This window comes from Protomyctophum bolini (genome assembly GCF_963924005.1).
Source record: "Protomyctophum bolini genome assembly, chromosome: 8".
NCBI classification, from domain to species: domain Eukaryota; kingdom Metazoa; phylum Chordata; class Actinopteri; order Myctophiformes; family Myctophidae; genus Protomyctophum; species Protomyctophum bolini.
In genome coordinates, this window is record NC_137869.1 from 2,191,201 (window position 1) to 2,207,447 (window position 16,247).

Below are 16,247 nucleotides of genomic sequence, written 5' to 3' on the forward strand. Positions count from 1 at the left end.
GATGATGATGATGTCATGTTACCCTATGATGACCCTATGATGACCCTATGATGACCCTAACTATGACCCTATGATGACCCTATGATGACCCTATGATGACCCTAACTATGACCCTATGATGACCCTATAACTGACCCACAGGGTTATGGAACTTGTAGGTCTGATCGTTTCTGAGCATTGTTTTTTTTTTTCTTTTTGAAGATTGTTTTGGCTATAATGACATCATGCCCCCCCCCCCAAAAAAACTGTATAAAATGATATATATATATATATATATATATATACACACATACACACACACACACACACACACAACTCGGATACCGGCTGACAAACTATTGTGATCTATACAGAAGACGTGCCTCAGCTGGACTGCGGAGCCTTTATGTAAACACAGCCCCCCCCCCCCCCCCTCCCCCCCCGTGTAAACAGGTGGGATGGAAGAGACATAAATCCTCCCCCTTCATCCACTCCCTCTGGTGACACAGAGGTCTGTACTGATATGTATAGTCCAGTCCAGTGGGTCCACTCTGGGCTTTAGTCCAGTCCAGTGGGTCCACTCTGGGCTTTAGTCCAGTCCAGTGGGTCCACTCTGGGCTTTAGTCCAGTCCAGTGGGTCCACTCTGGGCTTTAGTCCAGTCCAGTGGATCCACTCTGGGCTTTAGTCCAGTCCAGTGGGTCCACTCTGGGCTTTAGTCCAGTCCAGTGGGTCCACTCTGGGCTTTAGTCCAGTCCAGTGGGTCCACTCTGGGCTTTAGTCCAGTCCAGTGGATCCACTCTGGGCTTTAGTCCAGTCCAGTGGGTCCACTCACTCCACTGGACATGGCGAACACATCACCACCAGGACCGTCAACCACCAGGTTTCACTTAGCCATCTGGGCAGCAGATCTTTAAGAACACTTGATGAGAAGCAGAACTCTTCATTGGTTCAATATTTATAAAAACACAGACGGACACTTTCAGTTTCAAAATATCTCTCCCCACGGAAACTAGTTTTTCGCGTGACATTCTTTCTTACACAACCAAGTAGTACTGCATGACTCCATGATAAAACACACAACAAAGTAGTGCATGACTCCATGCTAAAACACACAACGAAGTAGTGCATGACTCCATGATAAAACACACAACAAAGTACTAGTGCATGACTCCATGATAAAACACACAACGGAGTACTGCATGACTCCATGATAAAACACACAACGAAGTAGTGCATGACTCCATGATAAAACACACAACAAAGTACTAGTGCATGACTCCATGATAAAACACACAACCAAGTACTACATGACTCCATGATAAAGCACACAACAAAGTACTGCATGACTCCATGATAAAACACACAACCAAGTACTACATGACTCCATGATAAAACACACAACAACAAAGTACTGCATGACTCCATGATAAAACACACAACCAAGTACTACATGACTCCATGATAAAACACACAACAACAAAGTACTACATGACTCCATGATAAAACACACAACCAAGTACTACATGACTCCATGATAAAACACACAACAAAGTACTACATGACTCCATGATAAAACACACAACAACAAAGTACTACATGACTCCATGATAAAACACACAACCAAGTACTACATGACTCCATGATAAAACACACAACCAAGTACTACATGACTCCATGATAAAACACACAACCAAGTACTACATGACTCCATGATAAAACACACAACCAAGTACTACATGACTCCATGATAAAACACACAACAACAAAGTACTACATGACTCCATGATAAAACACACAACCAAGCACTGCATGACTCCATGATAAAACACACAACGAAGTAGTGCATGACTCCATGATAAAACACACAACGAAGTAGTGCATGACTCCATGATAAAACACACAACAAAGTACTGCATGACTCCATGATAAAACACACAACAAAGTACTGCATGACTCCATGATAAAACAAACAACAAAGTACTGCATGACTCCATGATAAAACACACAACGAAGCACTGCATGACTCCATGATAAAACACACAACAAAGTAGTGCATGACTCCATGATAAAACACACAACCAAGTACTGCATGACTCCATGATAAAACACACAACCAAGTACTGCATGACTCCACGATAAAACACACAACGAAGTACTGCATGACTCCATGATAAAACACACAACCAAGTACTGCATGACTCCATGATAAAACAAACAACGAAGTACTGCATGACTCCATGATAAAACACACAACAAAGTAGTGCATGACTCCATGATAAAACACACAACCAAGTACTACATGACTCCATGATAAAACAAACAACAAAGTACTGCATGACTCCATGATAAAACACACAACAAAGTAGTGCATGACTCCATGATAAAACACACAACCAAGTACTACATGACTCCATGATAAAACACACAACAACAAAGTACTGCATGACTCCATGATAAAACACACAACAAAGTACTGCATGACTCCATGATAAAACACACAACAAAGTACTACATGACTCCATGATAAAACACACAACCAAGTAATGCATGACTCCATGATAAAACACACAACAAAGTAGTGCATGACTCCATGATAAAACACACAACCAAGTAGTGCATGACTCCATGATGAAACACACAACAAAGTAGTGCATGACTCCATGATAAACCACACAACAAAGTACTGCATGACTCCATGATAAAACACACAACGAAGCACTGCATGACTCCATGATAAAACACACAACGAAGTAGTGCATGACTCCATGATAAAACACACAACGAAGCACTGCATGACTCCATGATAAAACACACAACGAAGTAGTGCATGACTCCATGATAAAACACACAACGAAGTAGTGCATGACTCCATGATAAAACACACAACGTAGTAGTGCATGACTCCATGATAAAACACACAACGAAGTAGTGCATGACTCCATGATAAAACACACAACGAAGTAGTGCATGACTCCATGATAAAACACACAACGAAGCACTGCATGACTCCATGATAAAACACACAACGAAGCACTGCATGACTCCATGATAAAACACACAACGTAGTAGTGCATGACTCCATGATAAAACACACAACAACCAAGTACTGCATGACTCCATGATAAAACACACAACCAAGTAGTGCATGACTCCATGATAAAACACACAACGAAGTACTGCATGACTCCATGATAAAACACACAACAACCAAGTAGTGCATGACTCCATGATAAAACACACAACCAAGTAGTGCATGACTCCATGATAAAACACACAACCAAGTACTACATGACTCCATGATAAAACACACAACGTAGTAGTGCATGACTCCATGATAAAACACACAACGAAGTACTACATGACTCCATGATAAAACACACAACGAAGTACTGCATGACTCCATGATAAAACACACAACAAAGTACTAGTGCATGACTCCATGATAAAACACAGAACGAAGTACTGCATGACTCCATGATAAAACACACAACGAAGTACTGCATGACTCCATGATAAAACACACAACCAAGTAGTGCATGACTCCATGATAAAACACACAACCAAGTACTACATGACTCCATGATAAAACACACAACGTAGTAGTGCATGACTCCATGATAAAACACACAACGAAGTACTACATGACTCCATGATAAAACACACAACGAAGTACTGCATGACTCCATGATAAAACACACAACCAAGTACTGCATGACTCCATGATAAAACACACAACGAAGTACTGCATGACTCCATGATAAAACACACAACGAAGTAGTGCATGACTCCATGATAAAACACACAACGAAGCACTACATGACTCCATGATAAAACACACAACAAAGTACTAGTGCATGACTCCATGATAAAACACACAACGAAGTACTGCATGACTCCATGATAAAACACACAACGAAGTAGTGCATGACTCCATGATAAAACACAACGAAGCACTGCATGACTCCATGATAAAACACACAACAAAGTACTGCATGACTCCATGATAAAACACACAACAAAGTACTGCATGACTCCATGATAAAACACACAACAAAGTACTAGTGCATGACTCCCTGATAAAACACACAACAAAGTACTGCATGACTCCATGATAAAACACAACGAAGTAGTGCATGACTCCATGATAAAACACAACGAAGCACTGCATGACTCCATGATAAAACACACAACGAAGTACTGCATGACTCCATGATAAAACACACAACGAAGTACTACATGACTCCATGATAAAACACACAACAAAGTAGTGCATGACTCCATGATAAAACACACAACGCAGTACTGCATGACTCCATGATAAAACACACAACAACAAAGTACTGCATGACTCCATGATAAAACACACAACGAACTACTGCATGACTCCATGATAAAACAAACAACAAAGTACTGCATGACTCCATGATAAAACACACAACAAAGTAGTGCATGACTCCATGATAAAACGCACAACAAAGTAGTGCATGACTCCATGATAAAACGCACAACAAAGTAGTGCATGACTCCATGATAAAACGCACAACAAAGTACTACATGACTCCATGATAAAACACACAACGAAGCACTGCATGACTCCATGATAAAACACACAGCGTTAGAACACACAGAGCTGTACAACAACAACGTTTCTCTCTGGCCGACAGCGATGCTATAAGTCACGCTGCTCCGCTGGGCTCGGAGAAGTCTGCAAGTGATCAGCAGCACTAAAACACTGATCTCTGGGCTAACCCCGTGTGACTTTGACGCTTGGCAGACACCCCCGCGCCGCAGAGCTATTACACCACGCCGTTGTACACGAGCCCTGGGCCCGCCGCCGCCCGTCAAATGGCAATGTTGCTGTAATAATTAGGGGTTCCGTCCCTTTAATGAAAAGGCCCAGTTGATCAACGGTCCTCGTACGACCTTTTGGAAAGCACGCGGGGAGTGGAGGCTTCGCTCTATAGCCAGATAAACGTAAAGCTACCAAAGTGTGAAGTTGAGCTTTTCGTTTTGGGGGGGGAACACACTGAACACATTCACGTTGATGTATTTATGGGTTGTTGTGCTTTCAGAGCCCCGGGATAATGTCTGGCAGCCGGAGGAGCGTCTCCAGATGAAGCCAGGAGCCAATGAGCATCAGGAGGGTGACGTAACCCCCCCCCCCCAAACATCCACTGCCAATTATCTACCATAGCTGGGTCGGCGGCGTCAGAACTATAGGTGGGTCAGCACAGAGACATCAGAACTATAGGTGGGTCAGCAGCATCAGAACTATAGGTGGGTCGGCACAGAGACATCAGAACTATAGGTGGGTCAGCACAGAGACATCAGAACTATAGGTGGGTCGGCACAGAGACATCAGAACTATAGGTGGGTCAGCACAGAGACATCAGAACTATAGGTGGGTCGGCACAGAGACATCAGAACTATAGGTGGGTCAGCACAGAGACATCAGAACTATAGGTGGGTCAGCAGCATCAGAACTATAGGTGGGTCAGCAGCATCAGAACTATAGGTGGGTCGGCAGCGTCAGAACTATAGGTGGGTCAGCAGCATCAGAACTATAGGTGGGTCAGCAGCATCAGAACTATAGGTGGGTCAGCAGCATCAGAACTATAGGTGGGTCAGCAGCATCAGAACTATAGGTGGGTCAGCAGCATCAGAACTATAGGTGGGTCAGCAGCATCAGAACTATAGGTGGGTCAGCACAGAGACATCAGAACTATAGGTGGGTCGGTGGCATCAGAACTATAGGTGGGTCAGCACAGAGACATCAGAACTATAGGTGGGTCAGCAGCACCAGAACTATAGGTGGGTCGGCAGCACCAGAACTATAGGTGGGTCGGCAGCACCAGAACTATAGGTGGGTCAGCAGCACCAGAACTATAGGTGGGTCGGCAGCACCAGAACTATAGGTGGGTCAGCACAGAGACATCAGAACTATAGGTGGGTCGGCAGCACCAGAACTATAGGTGGGTCAGCAGCACCAGAACTATAGGTGGGTCGGCAGCACCAGACATATAGGTGGGTCGGCAGCACCAGAACTATAGGTGGGTCAGCAGCATCAGAACTATAGGTGGGTCGGCAGCACCAGAACTATAGGTGGGTCAGCACAGAGACATCAGAACTATAGGTGGGTCGGTGGCATCAGAACTATAGGTGGGTCGGCAGCACCAGAACTATAGGTGGGTCGGCAGCATCAGAACTATAGGTGGGTCGGCAGCACCAGAACTATAGGTGGGTCGGCAGCACAGTGTAGAACTAGAACTCAACCAGTGTCGATTCCTTCGACTAAAACCCAAGACGAAAAATGTTCGTCGACTTCCTTAAACCTTTTTTCACTGACGGATACTACATGGAAACTAAATGAAAACAAAGCTACGATGACTAAAACATACTGACAATTTCGTCATACATATAAAAACTAGACTAAAATGTTATGCAGGGACTATAGTGGACAAGAGATCCAGTATAAGTCATTTCACACTTTGGTTGCATGTGTAAAATCAGTCATTACGACGGCATCAAGGCCCGCCAAAATACATTTTAGTCGACTAAATCAGCCGTAGATTTAAAAACTAGACTAACAAAGGCATTCCTGGTGACAAAAATGTGACTAAAACTAAAGGAAAACCATTCAAGAGACTATGACTAAAACTAAAATCTAAATAATCTGCTGCCAAAAACAACACTGTGGAGTGTAGAACTCAAGCGCATTTAGTAAGAAAGAGAAACACAGCGAAAGGACCAGACAGGCCTCAAAATATATATAAATACTAGTACAGTATGCTACTAATATCATATCATTGTTTTCTTTGCATGATGATCATAAACAAATAGCCAATCTACGTCATGCTCACGCGGTGCTCCATGTCATGTCTGGAGCGTGTGGAGATTCAGATGTAGATTGTGCAATTTCATGTTAGATCCGCAATGTTTCGTAACATTTACGACATGCGATGCCAGGGTTTGGGTTATCTAGTTAACCCATTTTGGTGTTTCAAGCATTATGTCATGCTTTAGCTATTGAAAAATAGCAGATCTACAAGCTCATAGCACGCCACCGAGTGGCGTGCTACGAGCTTGTAGGTCTGCTATTTTTGAAAAGTCGTGAAAATGTGGTGCAAATCTTTGAATATATATTTCAGAGCGAACATTTTTAACTAAAATATTGGCTTCTGGTGGGGGGGGGGGTCCCTGGAACTACATATTTTCAAATGGGGGTCCGTGGCCCAATAGAGATAATTCAGGGGGTCCTTGACATGAAAAAGGTTGAGCACCACTCACTGACATAGAAACATAGGGTTTTTTCTGAAAATGTAGGATTTTGAAGACTTTTTTTTTTATCAACCTCAGTCCAAAATGTAACCAGTTGGAAGTTAAGAAGCCAAATGCCATTAAAGAAAATGAAGACAGTAATTCACTTTGTTTTGTAATAAATAATGTAATGTAAATTAAATACACCAGTGGCTCAAAGATGTTGCCCATGAATATTTGATGAAATGCCCCTGATGGAGTTTAGACGTCGTTATTGGAGTTCTGCTGCCACCTAGAGGACGACATTCACCACTGCTAGAAGAGCTCAGCTCACCATGGTTTGGTAGGTAGCAAGACCACTCGCCCCGTTTCTATTTTCCTCCCAGAATGTTCCCCAGTGAGGGGTGGGAGAGGCTGGACAGCAGTCTGAACTGTCCCCAGTGAGGGGTGGGAGAGGCTGGACAGCAGACTGAACTGTCCCCAGTGAGGGGTGGGAGAGGCTGGACAGCAGACTGAACTGTCCCCAGTGAGGGGTGGGAGAGGCTGGACAGCAGACTGAACTGTCCCCAGTGAGGGGTGGGAGAGGCTGGACAGCAGACTGAACTGTCCCCAGTGAGGGGTGGGAGAGGCTGGACAGCAGACGGCTGGACTTTGAATTTCTCTAACTTTAAACTAATTTCATGACAGCAGAACAGCCTAAAGTACAAATATAATTCATGAAAAGCTGCTACAGTGAAGTCAGTTCACAGAAGTTGTTGTAGGATAATGTGGGGGATTATCTGACGAGGTACCATTTGAGTGTGCAAAACCATTATACTAAATAATACTAAATTGTTTATAGGGTCAATATAAGTAAAATAATATAGCCTTTCTACAGGAGTATCTTTTTATATTTTTCCAAAAAGAATACAAACAGCCAATAGCAAATTACAAAGTCATCCCCCTCACTGGTGACAATTCCGGGAGGAAAAACGGGCAAGCACCGAGGCGAGTAGTCCGGTATTCGTTTGGTATAGAACCCTGTTCTATTTTCTGGGGTTTTTGCCTGTTCTTTTGTTTTTTTTTAGCAATTAACCAGGTTTTAAATTGTCACTTCACTGTCTGTCATGTGGTGAAAAACGAGTGGAAATGTGATGCCGAACAAGGGAACCCCTTTTGGTGTTTTAACTAAGCATTATGTTATACTTTAGCTATTGAAAAAATAGCAGATCTAGGAGCTTGTAGGGTCTGCTATTTTTTGAAAAATCGTAAAAATGCGGCACAAATCTTTGAATATAATATTCTTTCAGAAGACTTATTTTTTATTTCGAAATCAGGCCTAAATCAAAGTACAGGTTTGGCTTTGCTTCTTTAGGCAAAATGTGTAGTTTATCCCTAAACTTCTTTGACTGTTTTTTTTTTTTTTACACACTTGAAAACTACGTGTCAAAGTAGATTGGCAAGTTGAACTATTCAAAAATGTTTTTCAAAACAGAAAAAAAAAGGAGAAGACGTTTAGGGATAAGGGGTTTAGCGGTGACGAACATGGAGCCCATGGTCTGCTATAGAACATACATGGTCTGCTATAGAACATACATGGTCTGCTATAGAACATACATGGTCTGCTATAGAACATACATGGTCTGCTATAGAACATACATGGTCTGCTATAGAACATACATGGTCTGCTATAGAACATACATGGTCTGCTAGAACATCTGCTAGAACATACATGGTCTGCTAGAACATACATGGTCTGCTAGAACATACACGCCAAGACAACTATTCCACGCTCTCTGAATGCTAGTGTTGTAGCCGACCCGAGTCCACCCAAAGAGAGTCCAACTCAAGACCCGGTCCGACTTGGACTCGCCCAGTTTGGATGAGTTTATCTTTACATTTTATTTATTTCCATTTATGCTAAGAAATACAGTATGTTTTTGCAATTCTAGCAGAGGCCCAGAGCTAGAAGACAAAAGGTTGAGACACCACCGTGTTGCCTCTCAGTCTCACTCACTGCTAAACTCACGTCACCAAACCTTCCACCTCGGACTAGCCTGGTCTGAGTTACAGATGTACTAAAATGGCTGTTTGATCTGGTCTAGACCGGATGGTGAAATTAAAAAAATAATAATCTTATTCCGTTTTTACTCTGGCCAGTCACTACGAGTTGGAATAAAATATGGACATTATACCAAACAAACTATTCCAAGAAGTACTTCGTGTCGGATTCATACAGTACGCCACTTCAAGGCTTTCATTGGGTAGGCCCTAAAATTACGATGCTCTTGATCACGGGGGAACTTTGAGTAAAATGGTAGGAGTCCCCCGAGGCCACAGGCTGTGCTAATAGGTAATAGGTAGGAGGCCCAGAGGCCACTCCACTCACCGCTGTTGCCTGGAGGCTGCAGGCTGTGCTAATAGGTAATAGGTAGGAGGCCCAGAGGCCACTCCACTCACCGCTGTTGCCTGGAGGCTGCAGGCTGTGCTAATAGGTAATAGGTAGGAGGCCCAGAGGCCACTCCACTCACCGCTGTTGCCTGGAGGCTGCAGGCTGTGCTAATAGGTAATAGGTAGGAGGCCCAGAGGCCACTCCACTCACCGCTGTTGCCTGGAGGCTGCAGGCTGTGCTAATAGGTAATAGGTAGGAGGCCCAGAGGCCACTCCACTCACCACTGTTGCCTGGAGGCTGCAGGCTGTGCTTGGTGACGGCGCACCAGCCCACGGGGAACACGTCCCTGGAGTCGTACTTGCACCAGTAGTCGAAGGCTCCCCTCCAGCCGTCGAACATGACGAACACCTCCTCGCCCTTCACCTCGCCCACCGTGGCGGGGCAGATCAGGTACGGGTTCTTCTTGTCCACCGCCTCCAGCTTCAGGCCCGTCTTGAAGTGGTTCTGAGACGGCCGCGGAGGCTCCTGGAGGAATAGTGGCATCGTCGTCATTACGATAGGATTTAATCTTTTTTTTTTTTTTTTGTATATTTTCTATCCCACGATTTTGTAACCCATTTTTCACCCCTGTGTCAATTATCTAATGTGATCCTGGGCTCTACACACCCTCCACCAACCTAGTCCCCATATATGGGGGACAAGGGGAGACCAACCTAGTCCCCATATATGGGGGACAAGGGGAGACCAACCTAGTCCCCATATATGGGGGACAAGGGGAGACCAACCTAGTCCCCATATATGGGGGACAAGGGGAGACCAACCTAGTCCCCATATATGGGGGACAAGGGGAGAGCAACGGACTTGAACTCATGCTTCCTTCATGCCTGAGTGTCCAAGTTGCTCCTTTACACCTGACAGGGGGGAGTTTCCCTGGTTGGACGTAGCGCGTGGAAGGAACACGTTATTCCAACCAGTTCCTTTCCCCTCCATCAAGGATTTAATCCCGACGTCGAGAAGAAAAAAAATCTGACAGTTTTCTGAAATACCTCATGTTTCTGTATAAGTGGTGCTCAATATTTCATTAAAGGACCCCTAAAACCTAGCCTGGGCACCATTTCATTTAGGGTATATGATCCTGTCGGGACATAACATAACATGACATATAACATAAAAACTATTTTGATCGACTATTCATAATTTACTAAATTAGGTTAGTCTGACAGTTTTACTGCCAGGAATGGTACACTCCAGGTTACTGTCGCTGCGATATATGACATACCCGCCTTTTGTTTTATGTGTTTAATCCGCCGTATTGTAATAAATAAAAAGAAACTCTGTCTTCGCCGCGGAGAAAGAGACTAGATGGTTTCGTTTTGACGACGAAACCGGAAATCGTCACATGCTGTGGGGCTGCTAGGGCTTCTGGGAAATTGAGGCCAATGCAAATGAACGCCTCATGGAGACGGGTCTTGTGTGCGTCTTCCGGGTGCACCAAGAGGGTGGATGGTACGATCGAATCACAACAAACAGAGGAACCTTTTTTCGCTGGATTTCCGCGGATTAAAAGCCCAAATAATTCAGCGTATGCTCTAAAGGTAATACAACAATCTGGGCAGTGAAGGGGGGTTGATTAAAATGCGGGTTACGCGTTTAAAACAGTCAAGCTGTAAACTCCTTAAGCTCTGGCACAACGGTGTTGCAAAAATAAAACAGAGGCAAGCTTATAGACCTGTTATTTTAGAAGAAGTAAGGTAAATTAATAATGTTTCCGCCTCCAAATCGATATATATATATAAAAAAAAATCATTCAAATTAATTTGCGATAATTTGAGCTTTAGAATGTGTAAACGGTGGCACCCTTAACCCATTCTGGGCGGGAACCCCTTTTGGTGTTTTAAGAAATATGTTGTACTTTTATATATATATAAAAAAAAACAATTTAATCGTGAAAATGTGGCCCAAATGTTTGAATGTATTATTATTTCAGAGTGAACGTTTTGAACTCATATCTTTGCTTCTGGGGGGTCCCTGGAACAACACATATTTTCAGATGGGGGGGTCGGCGGCCCAATTACATATATTTTTGGGGGTCCTCGACACGAAAATGTTTGAGAACGACTGACGTAGAAACATGAGGGTTTTGTGAAAACTGTCAGGATTTAGACGGTATTTGTATCGCCCATCCATAACATTAAATAATCATTAAAAGTTTTAGTTCAGGACAAGGAGGTATTTTAACCCATTCTGGGCGGGAACCCATTTTGGCATCACGTTATGCTTTAGCTATTGAAAAATAGCAGATCTACAAGCTCATAGCGCGCCACTCGGTGGCGCGCTATGAGCTTGTAGATCTGCTGTTTATTTTTTTTAAATCGAAGAACGACTGACATTTTTAGAATCTGATCTCAGGTCAGAATGGGTTATAATCAGACCAGTGTGTGTGTCCAGTGGAAACCTCGTATGAATCTGATCTCAGGTCAGAATGGGTTATAATCAGACCAGTGTGTGTGTGTCCAGTGGAAACCTCGTATGAATCTGATCTCAGGTCAGAATGGGTTAATGAACGCGTTACCTTTTTAAAGGCCGCGGCCGGCGCCATCTCTGCACCGTTCAGCGTTCTGAGGAGGAACATGGGCCACGAGGACGCGTTCATACGGAACCCTGAGAGAGAGAGAGAGAGACATTAGAACGTTAGACATCATTCCACACATAAGTAATACACGACTGTCATATAGCCTCGATACCCAGGCTTTCATTTCGTCTGCGTGAAAAATGAAAGCCTGGAGGAACGCTATTGGCTGCCTCGGTCTAGAAGTGGGAGTCAACGCTTCCGGGTGGGTGTCGCTCCAAATTATGTGACGTAGCGCTTCACTAGGTGTTTGGGAGCGTTCTACCCATTGCTGAATAAAAAAGAAAAAGTCATTCAATCTTGACATATTAAATATAAATATAAAAGACCTGATCTTTTTTTTTAATATATATTTCTTATCCCACGATTTTGTAACCCATTTTTCACCTCTGTGTGAATCATCTAATGTGATCCTGGGCTCTACACACCCTCCGCCAACCTGGGGAGAGCAACGGACTTGAACTCATGCTTCCTTCATGCCTGAGTGTCCAAGTTGCTCCTTTACACCTGACAGGGGGGAGTTTCCCTGGTTGGACGTCGTAGCGCGTGGAAGGAACACGTTATTCCAACCAGTTCCTTTCCCCTCCATCAGGCGCCCCGGCTGGCCAGGGGGAGGCAGTTTAGAGACCAGGATTACTGCATGTTTTTTGTGAGGGCATCTACCCTAGGGGACACGGGGAGAACATGTGAGGGTACCTACCCTAGGGGACACAGGGAGAACATGTGAGGGTACCTACCCTAGGGGACACGGGGAGAACATGCAAACTCCACACATAAAGGCCCTTTCGCCAACACCGCCTCGGGTATGGGCACTGATGACGCGGAGGAGGAAACACGCCGCCAGCACCCACGGTGCCCCGAGCGGGAATCGAACCCAGGACCTTCTAGCTGTGAGGCGACAGCACTACCAACTGTGCCACCGTGCCCCGATCGGAGCATCTCTGATTAAAATCGACGTGACGTGACGGTGGCGTGGCGTGACGTAACCTGACGTGACCGTACTCACCGAGCGGCGGCTGCAGCATGTCTCCGTTCTTCTCGCAGGTGCCGATGGGCTGGATGTCGGACGAGTCCACCAGGCGCCAGAAGTCGTTGGTGCTGTCGCTGCCGTCCAGGCGCAGCCGCAGCCGGGCGCCCGTCATGCCCATCACCGTGGCGATGCACACCGAGGTGGCGTTGCGCGGGTCGTGGGCCTCCAGCTTCATGCCCACCTTGAAGTCGTTGGAGGGCGGAGCCCTGGCCTGAACACAGAGAGAGAGGATTGGTTAGCCAAGGAGGGCGGAGCCCTGGCCTGAACACAGAGAGACGATTGGTTAGCCAAGGAGGGCGGAGCCCTGGCCTGAACACAGAGAGAGGATTGGTTAGCCAAGGAGGGCGGAGCCCTGGCCTGAACACAGAGAGAGGATTGGTTAGCCAATTAAACATCATTTTAAACTTTAGCTATTGAAAAATAGTAGATATACGAGCTTGTAGATCTGCTATTTAAAAATAAATCGTGAAAACCATGTGTAAATCTTTGAATACATATTCTTTCACAGCAACCATATTTTGCACACACACACACACACACCTCGTTTGTCCACTTTTTAACTAGTTTTCTAATAAAATAGTTCTGTAAAGCGACTTTGGGTACCTTGAAAAGCGCTATATAAATCATATATATTATTATTATTATTATGCTGTGATTGGCCAGTGCACTTGTGCAAGGGCACACCGATTGGTCAGTTCTAGCTACTTTGAGTGGCAGTTTGGGGCAAATGCTCCAATGTAAAATTTAACTCTGAGAGTGTACAAACACTGCCACAGATGGGTCTCTGTGTGCACTCCCACACAGAGAGACCCATAAGGGGTCCATTTGGTTCCAGACTATCATTTAGCTGGGGACCCCCTGGAACTGCCTCAAGGACCCCTGGGGGTCCCCGGACCCCACTTTGGGAACCCCTGCTTTAGGGTGCAACTATGATTGATTGTTTATTTTCGTGTCATGCACACCATGTGTCCAACCCTCATGGGTTTATAAGACACCATTTCACAGTTGCAATTACAGCATGTTTTACATTACACAATTTATGCATTTTTACAGCATGTTTGCATTACATAATTCATTATATTACACCTCAGATGTATACAGATAGTACTCTGTCTTCTTTCCCAAGCTTGACAGATAAAATCTGCTACAACGAAAAGTCCCTTTGGCAAAACATATATCTCTATTTTTTACATAGTCATTTAAATCTAGGTAATCCCCACTGTAAATCCCTGGAACATGTGACACGTTTAAACATAAACACCAGTGTGTAATAATACAATGCCACATGTTTATTAATGGTCATAAAATACAGTAGAACACGAGTTCACTAAAAAACACCTCACGAGAACACCTAGTGTTTGAATTCTAAACACCTATAATATGACTGACTTTGATTGTAAAAAACTAAACACGTTTATGTGTTTTAAAAGTGTTACTGGCGATTCTGTTTATAATCTAAACACTGTGACACGTTTAAAAAGTGTTACAAATAAGTGTTTAATACTGTTTATAACCTAAACGCTTGGGTTTAGTGCAGAAGACATCTTATTAACCAGAATATCCCTGATGTCATCGTATTTAGAGCAGTAAAAGAAAACGTGAACTTCGTTTTCAATTTCATCTAGATCACAGAAAATACAATATCTCTCATCTTCAGGGGTGTTAGCATTACGTTGTGCTTTAGCTATTGAAAAATAGCAGATCTACAAGCTCATAGCGCGCCACCGAGTGGCGCGCTACGAGCTTGTAGGTCTGCTATTTTTGAAAAATCGAAGAGCGACTGACATGGAAGACATTTTTAGAATCTGATCTCAGGTCAGAATGGAAAACTTTCAGGATGTAGAAGACATTTTTAGAATCTGATCTCAGGTTAAACCTGCCAGGCTCCAGTGCTAATGGTAATGTTTGCTGTTTGGACAGTAAGGTCTGTGTATAGACGTCACCGTATGCAACATAAGAGACAAGGAGACAAAGAGAACGGTCCCAACCCTGGACAGACAATAGAGGAACGGGGTGTCATTGTTACATACTGTACACACTGGTTAGTGTGCCCTGGTTAGCAGGATATACACTTTATCCCATTCTGACCTGAGATCAGATTCATACGAGGTTTCCACTGGACACACACTGGTCTGTTATTTTTCAATAGCTAAAGCATAACATGATGCTAACACCAAAATGGGTTCCCGTTCAGAATGGGTTATATGTGTCTGCTGGGACATTTCTAATGGTTACCCCAGGGCAAATGAAGTAAAGTCTCTATTCTTTAAGAATAATTCATCATTTATTTATTTAAATAGACTATGCTGTAATATTCATGAAATACAGAACTGTATGTTCCTTCAGGTATATGGAGAGTTGGGCCGTTGAATTATGGTACAAACCAAAACTAAGAACATATCGTCTTATTAAAAATAATTATGGCCCTGATCCTTATGTTACACAGAATATATCCAAAAGTCAGAGATCTTTTTGTGCACAGCTGCATTCTGGGACCTTACTGTTAGCTTTAGAAACGGGTAGATTCATTTGGTACTCCTGAGGAGGACAGAGTCTGTCTAGTGTGTGATTTGAAAGAAATTGAAAATGAAATTCATCTTTTGTTTTACTGCCCATTATATGAAGAATTAAGACATGTATTATTTTGTAAAATGACAACCATCTGTGCTGACTTTTTCTGGTTGGAGGACTATGAAAAACTGGAATTATGTTTTAGGAAAGGTACTTTTGCTTTGGCAGACTTTTTATGCAGGGCGTGGGAAATAAGGCAGAATGTTTTGTTTGTGAAAAAAAAAAAAAAAAAAGGGAATATCAACAAAACAAATCTGTTCATTGTACACAATGCAATATTGAATGCAATGATATGGTGTGTCCTGTAAGCCCATGTGGGCTGGGCGCCTTTGGTGCATGACACAAAAATAAAGAAATCTCTCTCTCTCTCTCTGCAATATGCTGCTTTGTCCCCGTTTGCAATGTGCCT

The 16,247-nt window shown here is 43.7% G+C and overlaps 1 protein-coding gene across 1 annotated transcript in view; it reads right to left on the reverse strand.

Moving 5' to 3' along the window:
* The window catches only part of LOC308320453 (sex comb on midleg-like protein 2), a 52,003-nt gene that overhangs the window by 16,781 nt on the left and 18,975 nt on the right, over nt 1–16,247 (reverse strand). The window contains exons 5-7 of the mRNA XM_080770874.1: nt 13,244–13,478; nt 12,181–12,269; nt 9,890–10,133 (exon numbers count right to left, since the gene is read on the reverse strand). Of these exons, the coding sequence (XP_080627000.1) occupies nt 9,890–10,133; nt 12,181–12,269; nt 13,244–13,478 (568 nt within the window). The remainder of the gene's footprint in view (nt 1–9,889; nt 10,134–12,180; nt 12,270–13,243; nt 13,479–16,247) is intronic.